Raw genomic sequence first — 24864 nt, 5'->3', positions numbered from 1 at the left:
ATGAGACGCAGGGGTTTTCTACACGTGTAACCACGTTCTGGATTAAATTAGATTTATTCGACATAAACCACTCGTTCGTCCGGCTAGAGGTCATGGAAGGACGAAGAGTCGTATACGACGCAGGGTTTTGTGATGATTTTACCATGAATATCCTGCGGTCATCCGGTGCGGACCGGTACACTTGCCCCCCAGGCTCGAGGTCATGGAAGGACGAAGAGTCGTATGAGACGCAGGGGTTTTTGTGATAATTTTACCATGAGTACCCTGCGGTCGTCCGGTGCACGAAATCTATTCTATAATGCTGCTGGAGGCACAAAATTTCCATTCTATTGGACGGAGAATCCCACCTCTCTTGACCATCGGCTTTGGGAATCTTTGTCTCCCATCGACCAAGAAATTTTGATGGTCGTGAATCAACTACCGTGTAGGCTCCCTACGTGGGAACTGATAGCTCTTTATGGGTCGTCCAAGCAGTAGGCGGAACTAAAAGGTGAGCACCTTCTTCTTGCGGTCGTTCGGCTAATAGCGTATCTGTTTCTTACTTTCGTGTTTATGTTGCAGAGATTGTTGTGAGCATAGATCCGGGTTTTGAAGAAGTATATGATTCGGATAGCCGTAGTTATATAATCTCGACCGAATGAACGGTTAATTAATAAATAATTTCGATTTCTGACCAAGGTTGGTGAATAACGTTGAAGTTATAATTCGTTATATATTCTGGCCGAACGCACGGTTAATGAATTAATAGATAATTCGGATGCCGGACGAGGCATAAATAATTCGGATTACCTTAAAGTAATAAGATAATTCTGATGCCGGACGAGGCATAAATAATTCTGATTACATTAAAGTAATAAGATAATTCTGATGCCGGACGAGGCATAAATAATTCTGAATAATTCTGATGCCGAACGAGGCATAAATAATTTCGATTTCTGACCAAGGTTGGTGAATAACGTTTAAGTTATAATTCGGATAACTTTCGTTATGTATTCCGACCGAATGAACGGTGAATTAATTGAATTTCTGACCAAGATTGGTGAATAACGTTTAAGTTATAATTCGGATAACTTTCGTTATGTATTCCGACCGAATGAACGGTGAATTAACTGAATTTCTGACCAAGATTGGTGATTTAAAGTGCCTCGTTAAAACCTTCTCGGTAGAAAACCCTCCTTAGGGATAAAACTACCGAGCGAGGAAAGAGTGCACTAAGTTTATTCATCAACTGTAATAGAATTTGAGATGCGTGGCATTCCACGTTCTCGGTACAGATTTTCCTGACAAATATTCTAAGTAATAAGCTCCTCCTGTTGCTGTGTCGGAGATGCGGAACGGACCTTCCCAATTGCTTGAAAACTTTCCTCCGTCCTTCCGGGCGTCGCTGCGCATGCGCCAAACTAGATCTCCTTTCTGATAGCTTCGTGGCTTCACTTTGGAGTTGTACCTTCGTGCTGCTCGTATCTTGCATGCTTCTTCCCTTATCTTGCATTTGTCCCTTAATTCATTGATGAGGTCGAGGCCGACTAGTAGACTTTCCTTGTTTAAGTCTAGGTCTAACGTCTGTCGGCGTAGTGAAGGCTCGCCGATTTCGACCGGAATCATGGCTTCTGTGCCGTACGTCAGGCTATAAGGTGTTTCTTGAGTTGTTGACTGGGGAGTACAACGATAAGCCCACAGAACCTCTAACAATTCTTCAGTCCAATTTCCCTTGGACGGGCCAAGTCTCTTCTTTAACTCATTGAGAATAACTTTGTTGGCGGCTTCCGCCTGACCGTTGGTTTGAGGGTGTTCGACCGAACTCGTTATATGTTTGATGTGAAGTTTCTCATAGAATTCAGCTAGCCCACGGTCGGTGAACTGTCGACCGTTGTCTGTGATAATGATCTGAGGTAGGCCGAACCTGCAGACAATGTTTTTCCACACAAAGCTTTGTACGTTCCGGGCGGTGATGGCTGTTAGTGGTTCAGCCTCAATCCATTTGGTAAAGTAATCTATACCCACCAGTAGGAACTTGCATTGCCCTTTTCCGGGTGTGAAAGGTCCGATAATATCCATTCCCCATTTCACGAACGGCCAAGGGGATAGGATGTAGTGCAAATGCTCTGGTTTTTGGTGCAATAGGGTGCCGAACTCTTGACATTTCACGCACTTTTGAACGTATTCAGTGCAGTCTCCTTGTAAGGTCGGCCAGTAGTATCCTGCTCTTAGAATTTTGGCGGACATAGTCCGCGCTCCTGAATGGGTTCCGCATATCCCTTCGTGTAACTCGGTCATTACATAAGTGACTTGTTCTGGACCAAGGCATTTTAGGAGGGGACGGGAATACCCTCTCCTGTAAAGATCTTCGCCAATCAGTATGTATCGGGCGGCTTGTAACTTCATCGTTTTCTCCAAATGTGGATCGCATACACCATCGGTAAGATATTGTTTTATGGGAGTCATCCAGTTAGGTTCGGTGTCAGTCGCCATGCATTCTTCGGTACCAACACTTGGTTTAGCCAGGGTCACGTGTATGGCCGACCGGTGGACGCCTTTCTTTTTTAGGGTAGCCAATCTCGATAGAGCGTCCGCCCTAGTATTATTTTCCCTCCGTACGTGTTGGAAGGAGATTTCTTTGAACCTGTTTAGAAGATTTTTTACGAAATGAAAATACTGTTGGAGTAATGTTTCTCTTACCTCATACTCCCCTGTAAGCTGTCCGACGACTAGACGGGAGTCGCTTTTACAAGTTATATTTGTTATCTCCAATTCAATCGCCAGATGCAAACCTGCGATTATAGCTTCGTATTCGGCTTGATTATTGGAAGTTTTAAATTCAAATTTCATGGCTTGTTCGACAACAATCTCCCCTGGTCCTTCAAGTACAACTCCTGCTCCGGACGAACGACTGTTAGATGACCCATCTACGTATAGTGTCCATCGGGGAGTCCGTTCGGTCAGATAGGGAGTGAGTTCTGCTGTGAAGTCGGCGAGGGCTTGGGACTTGATGGCTCCCCTGGGTTGGTATTCGATGTGGAATTCTGACAGTTCGACTGCCCAACCTATCATTCGTCCGGCGAGGTCAGGTTTGGTGAGAATCTTCATAATGGGATAGTTAGTCCTAACAATGACCTTGTGATTTTGGAAATACATCCGCATCCGTCGTGCGGTGATGACCAAAGCGAAGGCAACTTTTTCGACCATTTGGTACCGGGTTTCTGCGTCATGTAAGACTCGACTTACAAAATATACCGGTCGTTCTTCCGCTTTAATTTCTTGTACCAGAGCGGAACTCACCGCTTCATTGGAGACGGCGAGGTAGACCACAATGGGTTCCCGTGCGTTCGGTTTCTGGATGACCGGTGGAGATGCCAGAAATGCTTTTAACTGTTGGAAATTTTGTTCACATTCATCTGTCCATTCAAATTTACTTGTCTTCTTCAGAAGTTTTATGATGGGTCTCGTTCGTTCGGCAAGCTTAGGTACGAATCGAGACAACGAAGTGAGACGGCCGACTAGTCTCTGGATCTCTTTGAGTCCGTTGGGACTTCGCATTTCGGTGATTGCCTTGCATTTTTCTGGATTAGCCTCTATACCCCGATGTGTGAGCATGAAGCCTAAGAACTTCCCCCCTTCTACGCCGAACGCGCACTTCTCCGGGTTTAAACGCATGCGGTATTGACGCAAGGCTTGAAAAACCTCTTTTAAGTCAGAAACATGTTGTTCGCAAGAGTCTGATTTGACGACGATGTCGTCAACGTATACTTCTACATTCCGACCGATCATGTCGTGGAATACGTGATCCATGAGTCGTTGGTATGTGGCTCCTGCATTCTTGAGGCCGAACGGCATGACTTCATAGAAGAAATTATCAGAATCTGTTCTAAACGCGGTTTTTTCTCGATCACGGTGGTACATTTGTATTTGATTGTAACCTGAATAAGCATCAAGGAAACTTAGGATTTGATGACCGGCTGCACCGTCGACCAGCCGGTCGATAGTAGGTAGAGGATACGAGTCCTTTGGGCACGCTTTGTTAAGGTCTGTGTAGTCTACGCACATTCTCCATTTTCCATTCGTCTTTTTTACCATCACTACATTGGCTAGCCATGTCGTATAGTGGGCCTTTTGAATAAAACCAGCTTGAATTAGCTTGTCGGTTTCTTCTCGTGCGGCTTTCCGCCGTTCTTCACCTAGTTTCCTTTTCTTTTGAGCGATCGGCCTGGCCTCTGTATAAACAGACAATCGATGGGTAATCACATCTGATTTTACCCCTGGCATGTCTGCAGCCGTCCAGGCGAAAAGATCAGCGTTCTTTGTTAATGTTTTACCGATCGTCTCTCGGTCGTCTGGTTTGAGGGATGTTCCCATGTATGTTTTCCGGTCTTTGTCCCGAAGGAATATGGGTTGAAGATCTTCTCCTGCTTCCATTCGGGGATCATCCAGTCGAGGATCTAGATCGACTAAAGCGACCAAGTGTCTTCTAGATTCTCTTCCTCTGGAGCGTCTTTCTGTTGACCGACCTCTTCGCTCTGTGGTCCGTTCGGCTGACGTGGTATAAAGCCTTCGGGTCGGCTCCACCTTCAGGCTAGCTACATAACACTCTCGTGCTGTCTTCTGGTCTATATGTACGGTTGCTATGTCTCCATTGACCGAGGGGAACTTCATAGCTAAATGAGGAGTTGAGACAATGGCTTTCAATCTGTTGATAGATGGTCGACCGAGCAAAATATTGTACGATGTATTGGCATTAACGAGTAGATATCGTATGTTGATGGTCTTGCTGAGGTAATCATCCCCGAACGTGGTGTATAGATCGATAAATCCTTTCGTATCCACTCTTTCCCCTGAGAAACCAACTATCTGCTCGTTGTAGGGTTGTATCTCTGCTTCTGGAATCTTCATCTTCTTAAACGTTTCCCAATATAGGATGTCGACCGAGCTACCCTGATCTACCAAAACTTTTGCAATTGCAAATTTATCTATCTCCACAGTTATTACCATGGGGTCATCTTGAGATGGATCGATTGCTGTGAAGTCTTCGTCAGTGAAAGTGATTGGTGGTATATGCGGTCGGCGTTGTGTGGGAGTCGAATGAACGGATTGAATTGCTCTCAAATGTTTTTTCCTTGCCGAATTAGAGCATCCTCCACCCGCAAAGCCGCCTGCAATGTAATTAATTTCTTGAGGGGGCTGACCGAGCGACACCGGTCCAGCGATTGTATTGATGACTGTGCGAACTTTTTGTTTAGTTCGACTTCTACGTTCAGGGCTTTCGCTTTTAGGCCTCGTTCGTCTGATCGGACTTTCGCTTCTTTTTCTTCTGCTTGAACGATAGTGGTTGTCACGGGTCCGGTCGTCTCTTCGTCCCGAACGTTCGCGGGGATCATGATCACGCTGGGGTGACCTGGGTGCAGTGATGGTGGTTTTCACGAACTTGCGCAGATGACCGGCCTGGACGAGCTCTTCAATTTTATCTTTCAGTGCTTGGCATCCTTCGGTCGTGTGGCCATAGTTACGATGGTATTGGCAACGTTTACTGGTGTCGGCATTGGGAGGGGTTTGTGATGGCCTCAATGTCGGAATCAATTCAATCTGCAGTGCTTCGTCGAGAACCTTACCCCTTGGTACAATCAAGGGAGTGTAGTTGTGGAAACGGGGTCCCCTATTGGGGCGATGTCGTTCTCGGTCGGTCGGTATTGTGGGGGGACGAATTCCTTTGCTATTGTCCGTGTTCTCAGCATAAGTTTTTCGATGGTAGTCAATATGTTCTTCTATCTGCATGAACTTTGTTGCTCTTGTTCTTAATTCATCCATATTGCACGGAGGTCGTTTGATAAGGCTTTCAGTGAACCTTCCTGGTAGTATGGCCGAGACCAAATGATGCATGGCTATTTCTGGATTAAGATTACGAATGTTTATACACACTTTGCTAAATCTGTTCATGAATGTTCTCAATGATTCTCCCCTTTCTTGTTTGACATTTAGAAGAGACATGGAGGATGTCCGATGAGGTCTACTGGTGGCGTATTGCGTGGTGAACTTCAATTCCAAAGCGTCGAAGCTTGCAATGGAATTAGGTGGAAGGTCCGAAAACCATCCAAGGGGGCCTTCCCTGAGAGAGGTGGGGAAGACTTTACACCATACCGTTCGGTCGGTTGTGTAAAGGGTCATTTGAGTTCTAAATATATTCAGATGTTCGTCTGGGTCTGTGGAACCGTCATAAAGGTTTATCGTTAGGCCCCTCCACTTGTCAGGGAGAGGAGTGGCTATGATGTCATCAGTGAACGGATGGCCTTTCGGGTTTGCTACCTCGTTTGGGGTTACTAGCTTTGCACTCTGACGGGTGTGTTGAACGAGTGACGTGTGAGGTATAGCCTGGGCTATTGTTCTTGTTCCTGATTGGAACGGTGATGGAGAAGGTGCACGTGAATGCCCTTCGCGTTCAGATTGCTCAAGTCTATCCAACAATCTCTTGTTCTGTTCTTTCAATTGTGCTATCTCCTCTGCGTGTTGTTGACGCTCTTCTTCTCGTCTTTTCCTTTCTTCATCCTGGCGAAGTTGATCGATGACTCCTTTTTGGAGTAACTCCTGCATCTGAATCTGGAGGGTTTGGAGTATGGTCCTATGCTCTTCGGAGATATCATTGTTGTTGTTTGCCGTTGAGTCCATCTTCAAGCGTTGGGATCCTTGGGTCTGGGAATAATGATTACTCGGGCCCCACGGTGGGCGCCAATTGTACCTGTATGGATATTGGGGACTGAGTAATGTTGATCCACGTCGATACAAGGTGTCTTCTTCACTCTTGGTTGTCCTATTCTTCAAGTCTTCTTTCTCTTCGCGTGCTTCGGTCGGCCGGCGGGGGTACCTGCGATTGCACTCCGACGCTCAAGTCAGCGATGGTGCTCAAGTGAGAATTCTCTGATAGTATGGAAAACGTACCTTTCCCCCCTTTTCAGAAGTCCCTTTAGTAGGTTGACCTGGGCCTTGGCCATGTGGGCCAATCAGTTGATGGTTAGAGACATGCTTAGTGGTCTTTGGGTCGTGCCTGGTGGTTTCCTGAAAACCAGGGGAGTGGTCTAGAGGACGTGTTTTTACTTCGTCAATGGTTGTTATAACTGCTCTTTTCTACACGTGTAACCACGTTCTGGATTAAATTAGATTTATTCGACATAAACCACTCGTTCGTCCGGCTAGAGGTCATGGAAGGACGAAGAGTCGTATAAGACGCAGGGTTTTGTGATGATTTTACCATGAGTATCCTGCGGTCGTCCGGTGCGGACCGGTACACTAGAGGTTGGAAAATACTTTAAATTTTAATCTTAGTTTTTTTTATTAAAGTTTAACTGATTTGATTTGATAATTGAGTTTAAAAGGATTATGCAATGAGTCTATCTGTGAGATCTAACAATGTATACTAGTTAAATTTTAAGTTTAACTTAATTTTATAAAATTAATTTATAAATGTTTTTTTAATTTCACTTACTTATTTTAAATTATTTTTTATCTTTAATCCACGTTAAAAAGTAGAATAATATTATTCTTTTCATTTTTTTTATTTTAAACTTAATTTGAAGAATATTTCCGATTTATTAAGTTAAGATATTTTTTAATAATAAATTTCAAAATTTTAGAAATTATTTTTGTTATATTTAGTTTGAACATAACATATTTTTGGTAAAAAAAAATAGACATATGTTAATGTTTTCAGATATGTAAAATAACACGACATGAAAGAAAAGTAAATATATTATGAAGTTTTATTCAATTTACATTTTTTTTAATATTTTTCAATCTGGTAAAAATGCTAGGTTAGAGGACATTTTTGTCTTAAACAAATGTCGTTGTATATAGTGTTAGAAGAAACTCACTACTTTCTCTGACTTTCATTTGGATCTTCATCATCCATTCAATTTCTCTCTTTTTGGTTTATAACTGAAATTTCAATATATCTTCTTCTCTCTTTCCCTCTCTGTTTTTCCTCTATCCATTTGATAAACAAATATACATTATTGTTTGTTAAAATATATATTTGGAAAACCCCTTAATGTCTCAGAGTTGTATTTTATTGATTTTATTCATTTTTCTTTTCATTTATATTGTATTTTATTTTAGTGTTTTTTACTTTCGTGTTATTTATGTTTTTATCTTTACCTTTTTTAGTGTTACTATATAGTGTATCAGACTAGTGTCTATATACGGTATAATATTTCTTTTGCTGATTTTTTAGTTTGTTTATAGCTTACTTTAAATTATATTTTATTTTTATTTTTAATTTGTAACTGGAAGATTATATGCAATAGAGCTAATTTTTGGAAGGGTATTGGGATTGCATTTGTAAGAAATTGTTTTGTTATTTAGAGCTGGAAAAACATCACTATTCGATAAATATATTATGAAGTAGCAGTTATAGTATTCTTACGTTAATGTGGAGGGATTATTAAAGAAGTGTAGACCTAAATTTGCTTAGATGATGAGGTCTTCTTGACACTTATATAAAGTTGAAACACTCTAATGTTTACTTTAATTCATTTATTTTTTCTGATAAAAAATAATAATAATAAAATAAATCAAATTTTAGATGCTGAGTATTGTCTACAACTATAATTCTAATTAAGGGTATACATGATCAAAGGTTTGACACATTGACATTTAAGTGAGCTCAGAAAGGCTCATGTAATGAGTTTGTGTAGTATAATTATGTCTGAATATGTTGTATGGAATTGTACTATCAGCCAATTTATTTTTCTTACTGCATATATGATCTTTACTTTTAATGATTCTTTTTCACATAAAACTTGAGGAGTTTTCTTGATTTAAAGATCTATGAGACACATGCTCTATATGAATCAATTGACTTGGACCACTGCCAATATTTACTTGAGATCAGTAACGTTTTTTTGAGGGCATATTTGATGGTCATCTTTCTCGAATTTGGTTGCTTATCCTATGAATGTTCAAAGATTAATTTGAATTCAGTTACAGCAGCTAGCATGGATCAGAACAGGAATGGTGAACCAGGAAGAGGAATTGGTTCAGCTCCAGCACAAGAAGCACATAACAAGAACCAATATGAATCCAACCCCGTGATGTCACCTACTACAAATCCTCCTGTTCAGACCGTTGGTCCTTCTGTCCCTCTGAACCGACAGCAGCAACAACAGGAGCAGTTGCAGGAAAAAGTCAAGAACTTCTGGGCACAACAGCTGAAGCGAATTGAGGAGGGCACTGATTTAAGGAGTCGTCCTAGTATGCCTCTGTCGAGGATTAAGAAGATCATGAAGAGTGATCCAGATGTGAAGTTGGTTTCAGCTGAGACTCCTGTGCTGTTTTCCAAGGCCTGTGAACTGTTCATAATGGAGCTCACAATGAAGGCTTGGGCTAACGCTGAGAACAACAGTAGGGGGAAAATCCAGAAGACTGACATTGCATCCGCAATCGCAGGGACTGAAGTGTTTGATTTTCTTGATGATATTGTCCCTATTCCTAAGAATGACACAAACACAATGATGCATCAAATGCTTGCAGGCAATGCTCCACCTCCAACTGATCATGTTCCTCCTCAACAGGTTGCAAGCCCACCATTTCAGTCTGCTGCTTCTGCAACTCTTCATCAAGTTCCTCATGCGCTGCAAACCTATCCTCTGATTCCAACTTCAACTGTCCCTCCCAATCAGCAAGACCCTTCTCCTGATTCAGATGATGGAACAAATTAAAAGCTACTTGGTGAAAACAAGGTCTTTTTTCTTAATAAGTTGACATGCAAGCCATGTCATATAATATGGTAAAAACAATGCTACTTAAGCTCTCCATTCGTATTTTAAATTTGGATTTTGCAGTTTTGGTGTGGATTTAATATAAATGTGTGGAACTATATATTTTATATATAAGTTGCGATTTGAGGGATAACTCCCATGGTTGCTTTCTAATATTAGAAGTTTTAACCAATCGTTTCCATTGTTGGTGTTGTGAAGTTGCATGTATGCTCAATAGTTGTTTCATGGGATAGAACTTAATCTTTAAGCTTGTAGTCGTGAGTTTGATTCGGAATTTATGTGTGAAAACCATCTTGAGATATGATTTATTTCGAAGGTGATTAATTGTGTTTTTGAGCTTTTTAATAAGTTGATGTTTTGAGAAGTCTTTATTTACCTTGTTAGATTCAATTTTTCTATATTTGTAAACAAATATTTCTTAAACTTTCAAGTGGTAAAGAAAAGAGGAGAAAGTTCATCAATTTAGACAGAGAAATGAAAATAAAATAAAAATCGAGGGTGAAAGAGGTCATGTATGAGTTATTATTAGGATTTTTCATATTTATATGACATTTACTTTGTTGATTTTCTATATAAAAAAAGTGAATTTTCTGTTTTTGTTGTGAATTTTGTGGAATTCTACGAAATATTTGTAGAAAAATCTTACGCAATAAGATTTTTTTTAGTAATAAATAAGATCAAAATTTAAAAAAACATGATATTTAAAGGAGAATTTAGTTAATTCAAAATTTTAGAAAATTTATGGCTTGCAAAATGTCAACATGTTTTGCTCCCTTTGTGATCTCATCCATGAGTTTGTTGCAAAACTGGAAGTTTGCACCTTATTTACTGCAGCTAACATGAGATGCATGTCGGTCATCTTTGGTCTTATTATAAATTAATAGTATAATATTTTAAAAATCATCCTCCTATTTTAGTTAAAATTAATTTTAAAATGATTTCATTTATTTTTAATGTTATATTTAAAATTATAAATACATAAATAGTTGATTTTGTCTTCTCCTCACTTATTAGCTGAGTTTAAGTGTTGTCATCCCATCTACTCAACTCCCTAATTATCATAGTTGAATCTTTAAAGTACGAGATAAGAAATTATTTAAGAAATTGTCATGATCGACATCACTTCATTCCTTCTATCTTCATATAATCTAATTCTTCTAATATTCTTTCTTTTCTAATGTTGAACTCCATTTCCATTTTATTAGGATATCATCGAATAATTTTATGTCTTTTGTATCTAGAATTTCATTTTCTTTTAATTTACATATTATTTTTTACTTTACTTAAACTATTTTTTTTCCTTCAGTCCCATTACAATGAGAATTCTCTGATTTGTCCTAGTCTCCTTCCCCACCAAATTTGGCATTTCAAAGAAAATAGAAAGAAGAGTTAAAGAGTTCTAAAGACTAGTTTTAGTGTAAGATTGTTTTCCATAATTGACTATTTCCTCTTTATATTTCCAAATAGATAAATAGGATCCTTATTTACTTATAGTTCTTAATTGCTAAAAAAAATGACTGGTTTTCTTTATACACCTACCTTCCTAATTTATTTTTAATAAAATTTACATTTTATATCAGTACACTCTCCACTAATTCATCTTTTAATATCATTTTTTAATCTTTATATATGGAGATATTTTATATCGAGATATGCTGTAAAGATTGGATATAAAAAAACATTAGACAACTTATAAAAGACTATTATACATATTTTCAACTCAAAACTTTTAAAATAATTAATTTTGTGATTTTTTTTATATTTTATTCAATTTTCTCATTTGTATTCAATATATATCTTAAATTTATAGAATTTCTTGCCATTTGGAAATCTCTTTGGTATTTGTGAGTTGTATTCAAGTAAATGTTTTAAAAAAAGCTAGTAAGGAACGTATAAAGCCAATAAAATTCACTAATTAATTAATATAGTATATAATAATTTATTGATTCTATGGGATCCACCAAACAGATGGTTAATTGATCTCTATCTTTATATAAATTAAAGGAAAAAGTGTTTGAAATCGTTTGAGCGGGAGCGAAAATCATAGGTAAGTTTATATTCAATAATGATAATCAATTTAGAGATAGACTTCATCATTATGAATGAATTGGATGAAGAAAAAAATTAATCAAATAAAATTATAGAGAAACCTAAAAGGTTGATAATACAAGAGCAAAATGGGTTTAAATGACACATGATTAAAGGAGAATTTGATTAATTCAATATTTTTAATGAAATTAAGACTTTGAAAATATTAAAATGTTTTACTTCCTAATGAAATCATAGGAGTTGGTGTAAAATTAGAGGTATTTTTTTTTATCATCAATAAAAAATAATAAATATGAATCACTTTAAGAGTTGTTCAACCCTTATATATAATGACAATCTTAATCACTTCCAGTAGACATACTCCGATATATGTCTGTACAAAACACTCATAACAATCCAAAAAAAGTTGTCTGAGACAAACAACCATACTAAGTAAATATCTCATAAGATCATCATACAAACCAACAAGTCTATGCACCAGTCAAAAAAGGAAAAAACAAATGCAAACTGTGACTTGGATGAAACCCAAGACCAAATCTTTAATTGGACCAACACAAAAGTCTTCACTACATCTACAACTCCCCTTTAAAGATAACTTTATTTATGTGCTTCTAGACCTCGTTAAGTACTACTGCGATTCATATGCTCCTTAAAAGACCCTTATTACTTAGTACAGATGGAATGCATACTAGACATCTTTTGTTCTATTGTAATTTAATTCAATTTTGTAACCGATAATAATTATAAATGCATGTAATATTAATAATAGTAATATTTAATATTAATAAATAATGCTAGTACGAGGACGCGTTCATCATAAAATATAGTTATTGGAGCATTAAACCTGACTTCTTTCTTTGAATTTTATTACCACCTTATTTATATCTTCCTTTTCTTGTCTTTGGTTTAGAACTGAAATCCCCATCAAGACAAAGTTAAGGTATATCCCCTTTTCCCTTCTCTGTGCTTTCTTATTGTCATCTGATGATCAAATTCGATCGGATTTCATACATTCGTATGTTTATATAGTTAATTTTTTAGGTGTCTGTTTTTTTTTTCCAATGGAAAAAATATGTTGTGACTTGCTTTGGTCAAGAACATTTATCTCACACTCATGACTTTCAATTTGGAACTCGTTATTTTTCAGATGTTCATGTTGCATGCAAGCCCACCTTATAGCATTATATATATTTGATGTCTTTTTAATTTTTGCTATTTTTTTTGGGAGAAAGCTTTAATTTTTAACCTCAATTATCAGTTTTGCCTGCGATTTTGATTGTTGATAATTAGAAAAATTATATGTGTTTTCTTCTTGCTATCTAAAATAATCAAATTTGTCATAATTTCCTTATTGTTGTGTTTTTTTTTACTGGTGATTTTGTTTTTCAATGACAAGTTTCAAAGGTCTTATGAGTTGTTTTTTTGGCAAGGTCAAAAAGCATTGTTTTTTGAAAACATTCAAAGATGCCTTTGTATTTTGTAATTTTTTTTATCTTGTGTTTGTATACTTTAATTAACAGGGCTGTGCAAGGATTTGTAGGTTCTAATCATATTTAAGGAATTCCAGTATGTATTCCTCTCTATTCCCCACTGTGTTTTCTAATTGCTATTTGGTAATAAAAATTAATCTAATTTCATATACAACATTTATGTTTTTATGTATAATTTTATTAGTCAATTTTGTTTTCAAAGGCATGTTTTTAAAGGTTCTGAGTTGTCTGACTGACAAACCGACAAAAAAACTGCCTTTTCAATATTTTTAGCTTTAAATGACAGTTTTGTATTCAGTAACTGATAATTAATAAATGTGTATAAATAATAAATACCAGCTTTAATGAAAAATGTTTAAAATATTTACTCATCTTGATATTATATTTGACAAAAAATATTTCTTATGTTCAAAAGCAGCAACACTTTTTTAGTTGTCTTACATGAAGTTCGCCAAGTATTAATAATTTTAGTTTTTGATGAGGCTTTATTAATTTTAAAATGATGAGTAATAAAAGTGTATAAAAATAATAAATGTGAGTATAGGATGCTTAACTGGCATATGAGAGTTGTTTAAAAGTAAAATTACTATTTTAATATAGGAACAAAAAATTGTTTAAATAACTCTCTTTTGATATAATTTTATAAATAAAAATCTAATTTTAATCTAATTTTCGGATACATATATTCATAGCTTAAATATAAAGAAAGTTCTTAAAATTTATAAACAATTATTTAAATTCAAGTAATTCAAAGAGCTATATGAAACATATGCTCTATTTCTGAATCAATTGTGAGACTTGGATCAATTTTTGATCTGAGATCATAATGGCTTTTCTTAGGGCATATATATATGATGTTCATTGTTCATGAATCCTATTGTTTATCCTATGAATAATTTGAATTCAATAACAGCAGTTAACATGGATCAAAACCAGCATGGTGAAGCAGGAGGAAAGGGTCCAGCTCCAGCAGAAGAAGAAGCACCCAACACCAATCCTCCAACTCAGACCGTTGGTGTTACTGGAGGGAATCGTTATGATCGGCAATGCATGCAGCAGCAGCAGCAAGAAAAAATGCAGCAAAGGGTAAACAGCTTCTGGGCAAGACAGTTGAAGGAAATTGAGGAGAGCACTGATTTGAAGAGTCACAGCTTGCCTCTGGCGAGGATTAGGAAGATCATGAAGTTTGATGAGGATGTGAAGATGGTGTCAACTGAGGCTACTATGCTGTTAGCCAAGGCCTGTGAACTGTTCATTATGGAGCTTACAATGAGGGCTTGGGCGAACGTTGAGGATGATAAAAGGAGGATAATTCAGAAGACTGATATTTCATCTGCAATCTCAATGAGTGATGTGTTTGATTTTCTTGTTGACACTGTTCCCAGGGATGACACAGTCACAGTGGGACCTCAACTGCTTGCAGGCATTGCTCCAACACCAAATCAGAATGCTCCTTACCCTTATATGTCAATTCCTGATCAGCATGTTGCAGGCCCACCACCACCATATGCTGCTCCAACAAATGCTCCTGAAGATGCTGCAAATCCATCCTGTTCCAACTCCGATCCAACCCCAAATGAACAAGACACTTCCAGTTCGGATGATCATTGAGCAAATAAAAGCTACCATTAAGACAATGGTAATTAATAAGGATAATTTTATGGTCTGTATCTTCAACTTTAAATCAACCTTTCTCTTCCCTTTCCAGTTTAATGGTCTATTAGTACTTATGGTTTGAATTAAATAAAACGTATCGTTTTCAGTGACAATTTCAGGGATAACTCCATGCTTGCTTAGTTATTTCTATTCCAGGTGTTGTGCATTGTGCATGAAAGCGCCATATATAGTAGCATATTTTTGTATATCACTACAATAAAATTATTAAATAAAAATAATCTTTTAAACAAAGTAATAATTACTATATTAAAAAATTATTGATATATAAAATAATTTATATTATTAATAAAATTTAGAAATTAATTTCTAAATTAATAACCAATTAAGTAATATCTAATCATATAACAATTTAAAAATTAATTTACAAGTTTTATTAATAATAGAAATTATTTTAAATATAAATAATTGTTTAGTCTCTACGATATAATGTAGTTAATTACTTTTTTGTCTAAAATTATTTTTATTTAATAATTTTTAATAATAAATATAACTTTAGTGAGATATCAACCAAAAGAATAATTTTGATTTAAATTTGGTATTACAGTGAGTGACATGTGAAACTTACCTTATTAAGATAAGTTCTTTAATAAAATAAATTTTGTATTATTTTAAAATTAATTTAGTCTAACTTAATTTTATAAAATCAACTTAGTAATGATTTTTTTAATTTAATTAAATATAATTTATTATTTTTTATTGATAATAAATGTTAGTCAAAACGTTTTTCAGAAGAGAAAAAAGTTTGAGGTTTTTTTAATATATTTCATTTAATTTATATCACTATTAAAAATCATTAAATAAAAATAAATTTTATAAATAAAAAATAATTAATTTTTATATTAATTAAAAAATATATTATTTTAGATACTAAATAATTATTAGTATTTAAATTAATTTTTATTATTAATAAATAATTTTTAAATTGGTATCTAATTAGTTACCAAGAATTTAACTATCAATTATTTAGATTCTAATGTTGGTAGGTTAAAATCTTGATAGCTAATTAGATATCAATTTTGAAACTATTTATTAATAATAAAAATTAATTTTGATCCTAATAACTTTTTTAGTCTCCAAGTACAATATTAAACATTAATTATTTTTATTTTTAAAATATTTTTTTATTTAATAAATTTTTTTAGTGAATATTATAATTTAATCATGTACACTTGACATGAATTATCAACAAAAGATAATATTTTTAATTTAAATATGCTCTCATATTGAGTGACATGTTGAACTAGATAATCTTAATAAGATAAATTTTATATCATTTAAAAAATATTAATTGGGTGTAAATCAACCTCCTAATATCAACCAGAAGTAATAATTTTGTAATTTAATTCAATATAGTTTTTGTTTTTTTATTGGTAATAAATATTAGTTGAAACGTTTGAGAGAAAAATCATTAAAACATATCATCGACCCTTTATTATTATTTTTTACTTTCTTTTCATTTTTTTGTTTAATTGTTTTTTCCGTGTATTCGATTGAAATATAAATTTCTTCGAAACAAGTTTGAAATTTATTTTAGATATTTTATTCAAGTTATGTATTATAATTTGATTATATAAATATAAATATATATATATATATATATTTATTGTAACTTTCCATAAACAACATACCAACCCTCTTTCATATAGATTAATATATCAGGTGGTGAGAAGTTGAGAGGGAGTTCATAGACACTGGTCCTGTGTTAGACACTCGATATTGGATGTTTGAACTTATCCTGATTTTTCTCTTGGATTCACTGGTAATCTTTGGATTAGGTGTTAGTATCTGATAGGGACATATCCATGTGAACATTTAAATAAATGTTTATAAATGACTAGTTTGATTGGTTCTTTTTTGCATAAATTAGATATGTTATTGAATTTCTTTTCATTAGCTTACCATTTTTTCTTGTTGTGTTGTAAACTGCGATGACTCTACTACGTATACAAACAAATGATCATATGTCGAAGGGTCTGGAAGACTTTAAAATGTAATTTTGAATCTTATATCTTATATTGTTAATATTTGTATTTCTATAAATCAAAATCTTGTAATAGAAATATTTTGAAAAAATCTAAACTTGTATGAAAATATGTAGAATGTGTAGTGTAATAGTTAAATGTATTTTTGAGATGTAATATATATTATGACGTCAAATAAAAAAAATAGTAATAATTTTATTTTTCAAAAGTTCATTAAATACAATTTATTACATTTTTTAATCATTAAACCAAACTGTCAATGCTTTAATACTTTTATTATCCGTTTCTTTAACTTTTATTCTTTTTTTTTGTTTTTTTTACTGTTTTGAATTGAAATATAAATTTATTCGGAACAAATTCCAATATATTTCTAAGTTACATATTTTTAAATATATATTAACTTGTATCATCTAATTGATGATAACAATAAGTAATAGTTTATTTTTTAAATTTCATCAAATATAATTTATTATAATTTTTTATTAGCAATAAATGTTAACCAAAACGTTTTTATTAGCAATAAATGTTAGCAAAGACGTTTATCCAAAAAAAATATTATTGTAGCATTAAAACAAACTATGCATTATTACTTTCATGCTTTTCTTTAACTTCTCTTCTTCCTTTCTTTATTAAATCTTTCTTTAACTCTTATGCTTTTCTTTAACTTCTTTTCTTCCTTTCTTTATTTTTTTTTCAGATATGGAATTGAAACCTAAATTTATTTTAAAAGAATTTCAGGTATATTTTATTTATATATTATAATTTAATCATATATTTAATTTATTAGAGATTTTCAATAAGAAATAATATTTTTTGTTTTTCAAAATTTAATTAAATACAAGTTATAATACTTTTGTCATTACTACTTAATCTTAGCTTATACACACTAAAAAAAATGATTTTAATCGAAGTTTATTTGTACATTATCCCGGGTTAAAATCTCTACTAAGTCATTTATTCAGAATTGTAGTTTTTTTCGCTAAATCATGTTTGGGGAACGTGTTCTTCTTAATAAATAAGACTTTATCTTTTTCTTACTTCAATATTGTTTCTTCCATCACCTTACTTTCCTGACTTGGGATCTGATGTTTATTATTATTTTATATATTCTAAATAATTGTATTATTTGTCATATGTGAACTTCAAAGTCATGTGTGTTCTTAGCTACGAGGGTTTCAAAGATTGTAATAACATATTGCAATATTGCAAGGACAAATTAACTTGATCACTTCTCTCTTTCACAGTGAATTAATTATAAAATATTTTAAAACTATATAGTTTTTAATTAATTATTTATAAATAGATTTAATTATATTTATTTATTGAAATTTAAAAAATATAGAATGTTTTATTTAGGTTCTACAATAAATCTTTGAAACTTAATGAATGTTAAAAAACCTCCTTTATTTTGTTGGGATTTTACAATAAACCTTTAGACTTGACAAAACTTAAAAAAAATCTCCAATTATTTTGCTTTGATTTTAGAATTAAATCTTTCAAAGGTTAAACAAACTTCTATAATTTTGCTGAGATTTTAAAATAAACCTTTGAAATTTAACAAATGTTAAAAAAACCTATATTATTTTGTTGAGGTTTTCAAATAAACCTTTGGTATTTAACGAAAGTTAAAAAAACTTCAGTTATTTTGCTAAGGTTTTAGAATAACCTTTGAAACTTAATGGAGATTAACTATATATTTTTGTATTAATTTTTTATTATTAATTATTATTATTATTTTTGTTAAAATATTTGTGTTACTTAAATTTATTTAATAACTAATATTTGTAATGTCTATTTTTTTATTAATGAAAAATGTTAAAAAAAAAACATGAAACCTTAAAATTAAAAAGGGTAAATTTGGGAAAAATTTAATACTGAACTGATTTTTTTTTTTTTTCCTTTGGTTCTCTTCATCTCAAAGGGAGAAGAGATTTAGTGTTCACACTTATATTCTCTCATTCTTTTCTTCACAAAACTATAGATCCAAATAAGGGATATACTCTCACATCTTTGTTTGTAAATAGTACATTCAAAGAAACAAACAAACTTTTAGAGACTAATTTAAAATCTAAAATATTAGTAGTTAATTTAGATACCAATATATAAATCATTTTATAAATTTTTACTAATATATAAAACACTTTAGATATCAATAATTTTTTAGTCTCTAAAATAGTATCTAATTTAGTCAATAAGTGACTAATTTTTTAATCTTTAAAATTAATTTCTATTTAATGATTTTAAATGTGAAACCTTAAAATAAAAAGGGACAAATTTGGAAAAAATTATAATGTTGAATTGACTTTCCCTTTGGTTCTTTTCATCTCCAAGGAAGAAGAGATTTAGTGTTCAGACTTATATTCTCTTATTCTCTTATCCACAAAACTATAGATCCAAATAAGGGATATACTCTCACATCTTTGTTTGTGAACGTACATCCATATAAACAAACAAACCCTTCACTACAAGTAAATCATCAAATAAAAACCAATTTTAGAGACAAAAAATAATTAGTTGTTATAGTGACTAAATTATAGACAATTTTAGAGACTAAAAAATATTTTGATTTCTAAATTAGTTTTTATTATTGTTAAATGATTTCTTAATTGGTATCTAATTAGCAACCAAGGTTTTTGCTACCAGATTTAGAGTTTAAATAATTGGTAGTTAAAACCTTGGTAGCTAATTAGATACCAATTTACAAACTATTTAACAATAATAAAAACTAATTTAGAAACTATTTCTTTTAGTTTCTGTTTCATGATTTTGTTGTAGTGCTTAGAGACTAATTTAGAATCTAAAATATTAGTAGCTAATTTAGATACCGATATAGAAATCATTTTATAAATTTTTATTAATAATATAAAGACTTTAGATACCAATAATAGTTTAGTCTCTAAAATAGTATCTAATTTAATCAATAAGTGACTAATTTTTTTTATCTCTAAAATTAATTTCTATTTAATGATTTTCTTGTATAGAAAATCAATAATTTAACTTTATAGAAATAACTTATAGAACAAATGTTTACTCTCACTCATATACTATTTGATACACGTCACATCTCACTCGTATACTATTTGATACACGTCACATATCCGACAAAAAGAAGTAATAGTTTTTTTGAAAATAATTAATTACACTTTATTATATTTTTGTTATTAGTAATAAATACTAATGACGTTTGCTAGAAAACAAGTATTATTATATCAATAAAACGGATTAGGAATGCTTTATTAGTTTCATCATCTCTTCTTTTAAATTGCTCATCTCTTCTCTTTGGTTTTCTTCTCAGGTATAGAGTTCAAATCTAAGTTATTGAACCAATTCCAGGTATGTGAATTATCTTGTTGATAAGGCTATAGAGCAGCATGATCTATGACTTCTAATTCTTTTTCCTACTTTACAAGTTTCATGCATGTTGTATACAAGCCTTTAATAGTATTATATTTGATTTTTAAAAAAATATTATTACTGAAGGTGTGATATAGCTTAATTTTTTCCCCTAAATTCATAGTGTTGACTAGTATTATGATGATATCTATACGAGGAACATTCAATCTAAAAATTACATATCTATACAAAAAATCAAGATTTTTCGTAATTTTTGATAAAAAAATCAATCGATAAATTCAACAACCCTTTATATATTATCATAGAAAATTAATAAAATTCAACTCAACCTTATAAAGCTTAGGAGAGATTTGCCTCATTATATTATTTAATTATATTTATAAATGTGAGATTTCCAACGAAGAAGTAATAATTTCATTTTTAAAAATAATTAACTACAATTTATTATATTTTGGTTGTTAGTAATAAATGCTAACCGTGACTTTTGTTAAAAAATAAGTATTATTATCTATGAGGTTTGGACACGCTTCTTAAATAATGAATATATATCGGACACTAACATTCGTATAATACTCGTAGGACATGTATGAGTACATGATTATATTATTTAATCAAATCTACAAATGTGAGATTTCCAACGAAGAAGTAATAGTTTTTTTTTTTCAAAAATAATTAACTACAATTTATTTTATTTTGTTGTTAGTAATAAATGCTAACCGTGACTTTTGTTAAATAATAAGTATTATTATCTATGAGGTTTGGAAACGTTTCTTAAATAATGTGCCTGTGTCGGACACACGTTTTGAACACCAACATTCGTACAATACTCGTAGGATACGTATCAGTAAATGATTATATTATTTAATCCAATCTATAAATGTAAGATTTCAACTAATAGTTTTTTTTTCAAAAATAATTAACTACATTTTATTATATTTTTGTTGTTAATAATCAATTATATCATTAAAACGAACTAGGTATGCTCTATTTTCCTCATCTATCCCTTTAACTGACTTTTCTTCTGCTTGTTCTCTTTGATTTTTTTCTCAGATCTGAAGTTCAAATCTAAATTATTGAACACATTTCAGGTATGTGAGTTATCTTGTTTATAAGGCTGTAAATTTGCACGATCTATGACTTCTAAATATTTTTTTGTTTTACAAGTTTTGTGCATGTTGTATACAAGCCTTTAATAGCATTATATTTTATTTTCTTAAATTATTATTATTGAAGATGTGATAAAGCTTTTTTTTCCTTAAATTCTTAGTGTTGACTGGTACTCTGATGATGACAATACAAGGACCATTCAAATTTAAAATTATACATCTAAATCAATGCCCCAGATTTATCGTAATTTATGATGAAAAATACTCTTCACAGTTTTTGATGGATGATATTCTTTACAATTTGTGATCAACAAAAATCTTCAAAATTTGATAGAGATATGATCCTTTACTCTTTTTTTTTGTGTAAGAAACACGTTATAAGAGAAAAATAAATTTAAATACGTTAATTTATATAATATTTTTTGATGAAATTTTTAAAAGTTATGAATGTCATGTTTATGTGCCTAGTGATGGAAAAAACAAATCTTAAAACATTTCATAACGCTTAAACTTGTGAAGGATATTATTTGTGATGGAATTCTTTACCATTAAAATTGATTTTAGTAAGTAAAAACAAAAAGATGCTTAAAAGACAATTTTATTAATTAATAAATTAATTTCTATACAAATTTCAATTAACTTTTTGACATTTTTTTTTTGCATGTTTAGTAGTTGTAAAATTGGAAATGTCCTTTTTTATCACCGAATAACATGGCATATGTACATATCACTGTAAAGAAAATCATCAAATAAAAACCAATTTTTAGAAACCAAAATAATTAGTTGCAATAGTAACTAAATTAGAGACCATTTTAGAAACTAAAACAAAAATTGGTTTCTAAATTAGTTTATATTATTTTCTATTATTGTTAAATAGTTTTTAAATTGGTCTCTAATTTAGTTACTATTGCAACTAATTATTTTGGTCTCTAAAAATTGGTTTCTATTTCATCATTTTCTTGTAGTGTGTTGTTTATCTTTTATATTTTAATAAATGTATTTCTATAATTGATAATTGGTAAACGTGTAAAACAAATAATATGTTATAGGTTGTGATTTTTGTTGATGTTAAATTACTTATTTGGAAATATGTATTTTTTAAAATGCATTTATTTTTTTTTTTCTTACTATACCATTAAGTACATTTTTTTAAAATTTTTAAAATAATTTACATATGTATTTATTGTGTTAGATGAAAGAGAAAAAAGTTTAAGAGAGGTAACTACACAGCTGCTTTATTACATTCACAAAAAATTGTTGTATTTTATTTTATTTTTTAGAAACAATAAAAAAATACAAATTTTACAAGGTCAAATTTAAACATTAATAATATCAGTTTATAAAAATATAATTTGACTAACTTTTAGTTGAATTAATTTGACTAACTTTTAGTTGATTTGGAATTTTTAACCCACCCTTTAATATCAAGAGCTTAACATCTTGAATTGGAAACTAAATATTTATAGTCCGATACGGAGAGACAAAACAAATCTAACAATAACAATCCTTCTTATAACATAAACTCTTATATCATTTAAACAATTTATTTTAAACTTAACTTAATTTTATATAATTATTTATATAACATAAAATTTGTATTTAGTTTATAATAAAATGAATTAATTTTTTTTATAATAAAAATAAATAAGGATTCAGATTTCAATTTTTTATTTTAAACTAAATTTCAATTTTAACTACCACAATTTAGAACGACGACTCAAGTTTAATTTCATGGAATGGGTTTGTAGAATCTAGTCATGTCTAAAGTAGAAAATGAAAATAGGGTAAGAAATTGTATTATTCTAGAAATTTTAATTTTGTTACAATATGTATACAGTGTTTATTTAATTTCTATTAATTTTCCCGCTTAAAACTTGTGAAGAAGCCATCTTCATTTACCGATCTACGTATGTTATAACTCTGAATCATTTAGACTTGGACTAATGTGAATTTTTATCTTTAGAACTTTTTATCTGAGACACATAACTGGTTTTTTGTTGCATATACTATGTTCAATTTTGATGAATGGTGAAAGAATATTTTGAAGGCCGTAACAGAAGAAGATGGATCAAAAGAAGGGTGGTGAAGCAGAAAAAGAAGGACGCGGCAAGAGCAAAATTGAATCTGACCCCATGACGGCTCCTCCTCCCAGTCCTCTGGCTCTGACTATTGGTCCTTCTGTCCCTTCATCTCAGCCACAGCCGCTGCCACGAGAATCATTGGAGCAGAAACTGGAGAAGTTCTGGGCAGAAAAACGGGAGGAAGTTAAGGAGATCTCTGATTTCAAGAATCACTGCTTGCCTTTGGCTAGGATTAAGAGGATAATGAAGGCTGATGGGGATGTGAAAATGGTGTCAGCTGAGGCTCCTGTGGTGTTTGCCAAGGCTTGTGAAATGTTCATTATGGAGCTCACAAAGAGGGCATGGGATAATGCTGAGGAGAACAAGAGGAAGATACTTAGTAAGAGTGACATTGCATCTGCAATGTCAAAGTCTGATATGTATGATTTTCTTGTTGATATTGTCCCCAGGGAAGACACAAGGCCTCATCCAGTGTTTGCAGGCATACCAGGAACAGCCATTGCTCCAACCTATCCTATACCACCTCATCAACATGCTGCAGACCCACAATCTGGTGATCCAACAATGCTCATGGGAATGCCCATTCTTGATCAAAATTATCCTGAGCTGCAAACCCTTCCTTCTCCAACTCCAATGTCGCCCAACCCCGAACAAGAAAACAACCATGCTCCTGAGTCAGATGACTGAGCAAATAAAAGTTACCGAAAAACTTTATAATTATGGATACAGTGTATGGCCAATATGGTCAGCAGACCTTTGTTTTTCATTTTCCTTTCTTAAGGTTTCTTAAACTGAGTTTATTGTTATGATATGAACTGATATAAATGTTTGAAACTGTTATGAGATAGTTCAATGTTGCTTTTATTTATTTACTGTTAATTTCGGGGTTGTGTCTATGAATATAAATGTGGAGACATGCATGCGAAACTTACCGTGAGTGTTGCAGGGAACTGAAGCAGTATATGGTACCATGTGCTGGTCTATGTTTCATTTTGTTGTGGGGATAATTGTTTGTGGGGTTGGTATATAGTAAATAATAAATTAGTAGATAAACTTTCTCTTATAATTGTTATATTTGAAGTAAGTTTGAGATTAAAAAATTATAAATGGTTTTCTTAGATAATGTTTTGTTTATACGTTCACAGACTCCTGAGATAAACTAGATTTATTATTAAATTATGTTACACATGTTAGTCTCTTTTCAACTGTTCAAATGCAATATCACCCCTTATTTATATAGAATAAAATTGATAAAAACGGACAATATTAAAACTACGAGAACAACTTAAAAAATATTTTATTAATAAAATGTGAAATTAAATTAATTAATTAAAAAATATCAAGAGAAATTCGGCTAAAAAAAATAA

The 24864-nt window shown here is 32.1% G+C and overlaps 4 protein-coding genes across 4 annotated transcripts; 3 read left to right on the top strand and 1 right to left on the bottom strand.

Annotated features, from left to right (window-relative positions):
• Positions 1 to 1224: 1224 nt before the first annotated feature.
• LOC137833559 (uncharacterized) lies at positions 1225 to 7267 on the bottom strand. Its single transcript, XM_068641901.2, has 2 exons — positions 6925 to 7267; positions 1225 to 6850 (listed from the first exon to the last, which is right to left on the bottom strand). The coding sequence occupies exons 1-2, from the start codon at positions 6975 to 6977 to the stop codon at positions 1225 to 1227; spliced, it is 5679 nt and encodes a 1892-aa protein (XP_068498002.1). The 5' UTR covers positions 6978 to 7267.
• Positions 7268 to 8974: 1707 nt separating this feature from the next.
• On the top strand, positions 8975 to 9839 carry LOC137833558 (nuclear transcription factor Y subunit C-3). The gene has a single exon (XM_068641899.2). The coding sequence runs from the start codon at positions 8976 to 8978 to the stop codon at positions 9696 to 9698; it is 723 nt and encodes a 240-aa protein (XP_068498000.1). The 5' UTR covers position 8975; the 3' UTR covers positions 9699 to 9839.
• Positions 9840 to 12719: 2880 nt separating this feature from the next.
• On the top strand, positions 12720 to 15052 carry LOC137833557 (nuclear transcription factor Y subunit C-2). The gene is made up of 2 exons (XM_068641898.2): positions 12720 to 12747; positions 14211 to 15052. The coding sequence occupies exon 2, from the start codon at positions 14219 to 14221 to the stop codon at positions 14906 to 14908; it is 690 nt and encodes a 229-aa protein (XP_068497999.1). The 5' UTR covers positions 12720 to 12747; positions 14211 to 14218; the 3' UTR covers positions 14909 to 15052.
• A 5176-nt stretch (positions 15053 to 20228) lies between these two features.
• Positions 20229 to 24350, top strand: LOC137833556 (nuclear transcription factor Y subunit C-3). The gene is made up of 3 exons (XM_068641897.2): positions 20229 to 20289; positions 21361 to 21398; positions 23464 to 24350. The coding sequence occupies exon 3, from the start codon at positions 23480 to 23482 to the stop codon at positions 24182 to 24184; it is 705 nt and encodes a 234-aa protein (XP_068497998.1). The 5' UTR covers positions 20229 to 20289; positions 21361 to 21398; positions 23464 to 23479; the 3' UTR covers positions 24185 to 24350.
• Positions 24351 to 24864: the final 514 nt, after the last annotated feature.

The sequence above is a fragment of the Phaseolus vulgaris genome, chromosome 6 (assembly GCF_051622355.1).
Source record: "Phaseolus vulgaris cultivar YP4 chromosome 6, ASM5162235v1, whole genome shotgun sequence".
Lineage (NCBI taxonomy): Eukaryota > Viridiplantae > Streptophyta > Magnoliopsida > Fabales > Fabaceae > Phaseolus > Phaseolus vulgaris.
This window is presented reverse-complemented; position numbering and strand designations above follow the sequence as displayed.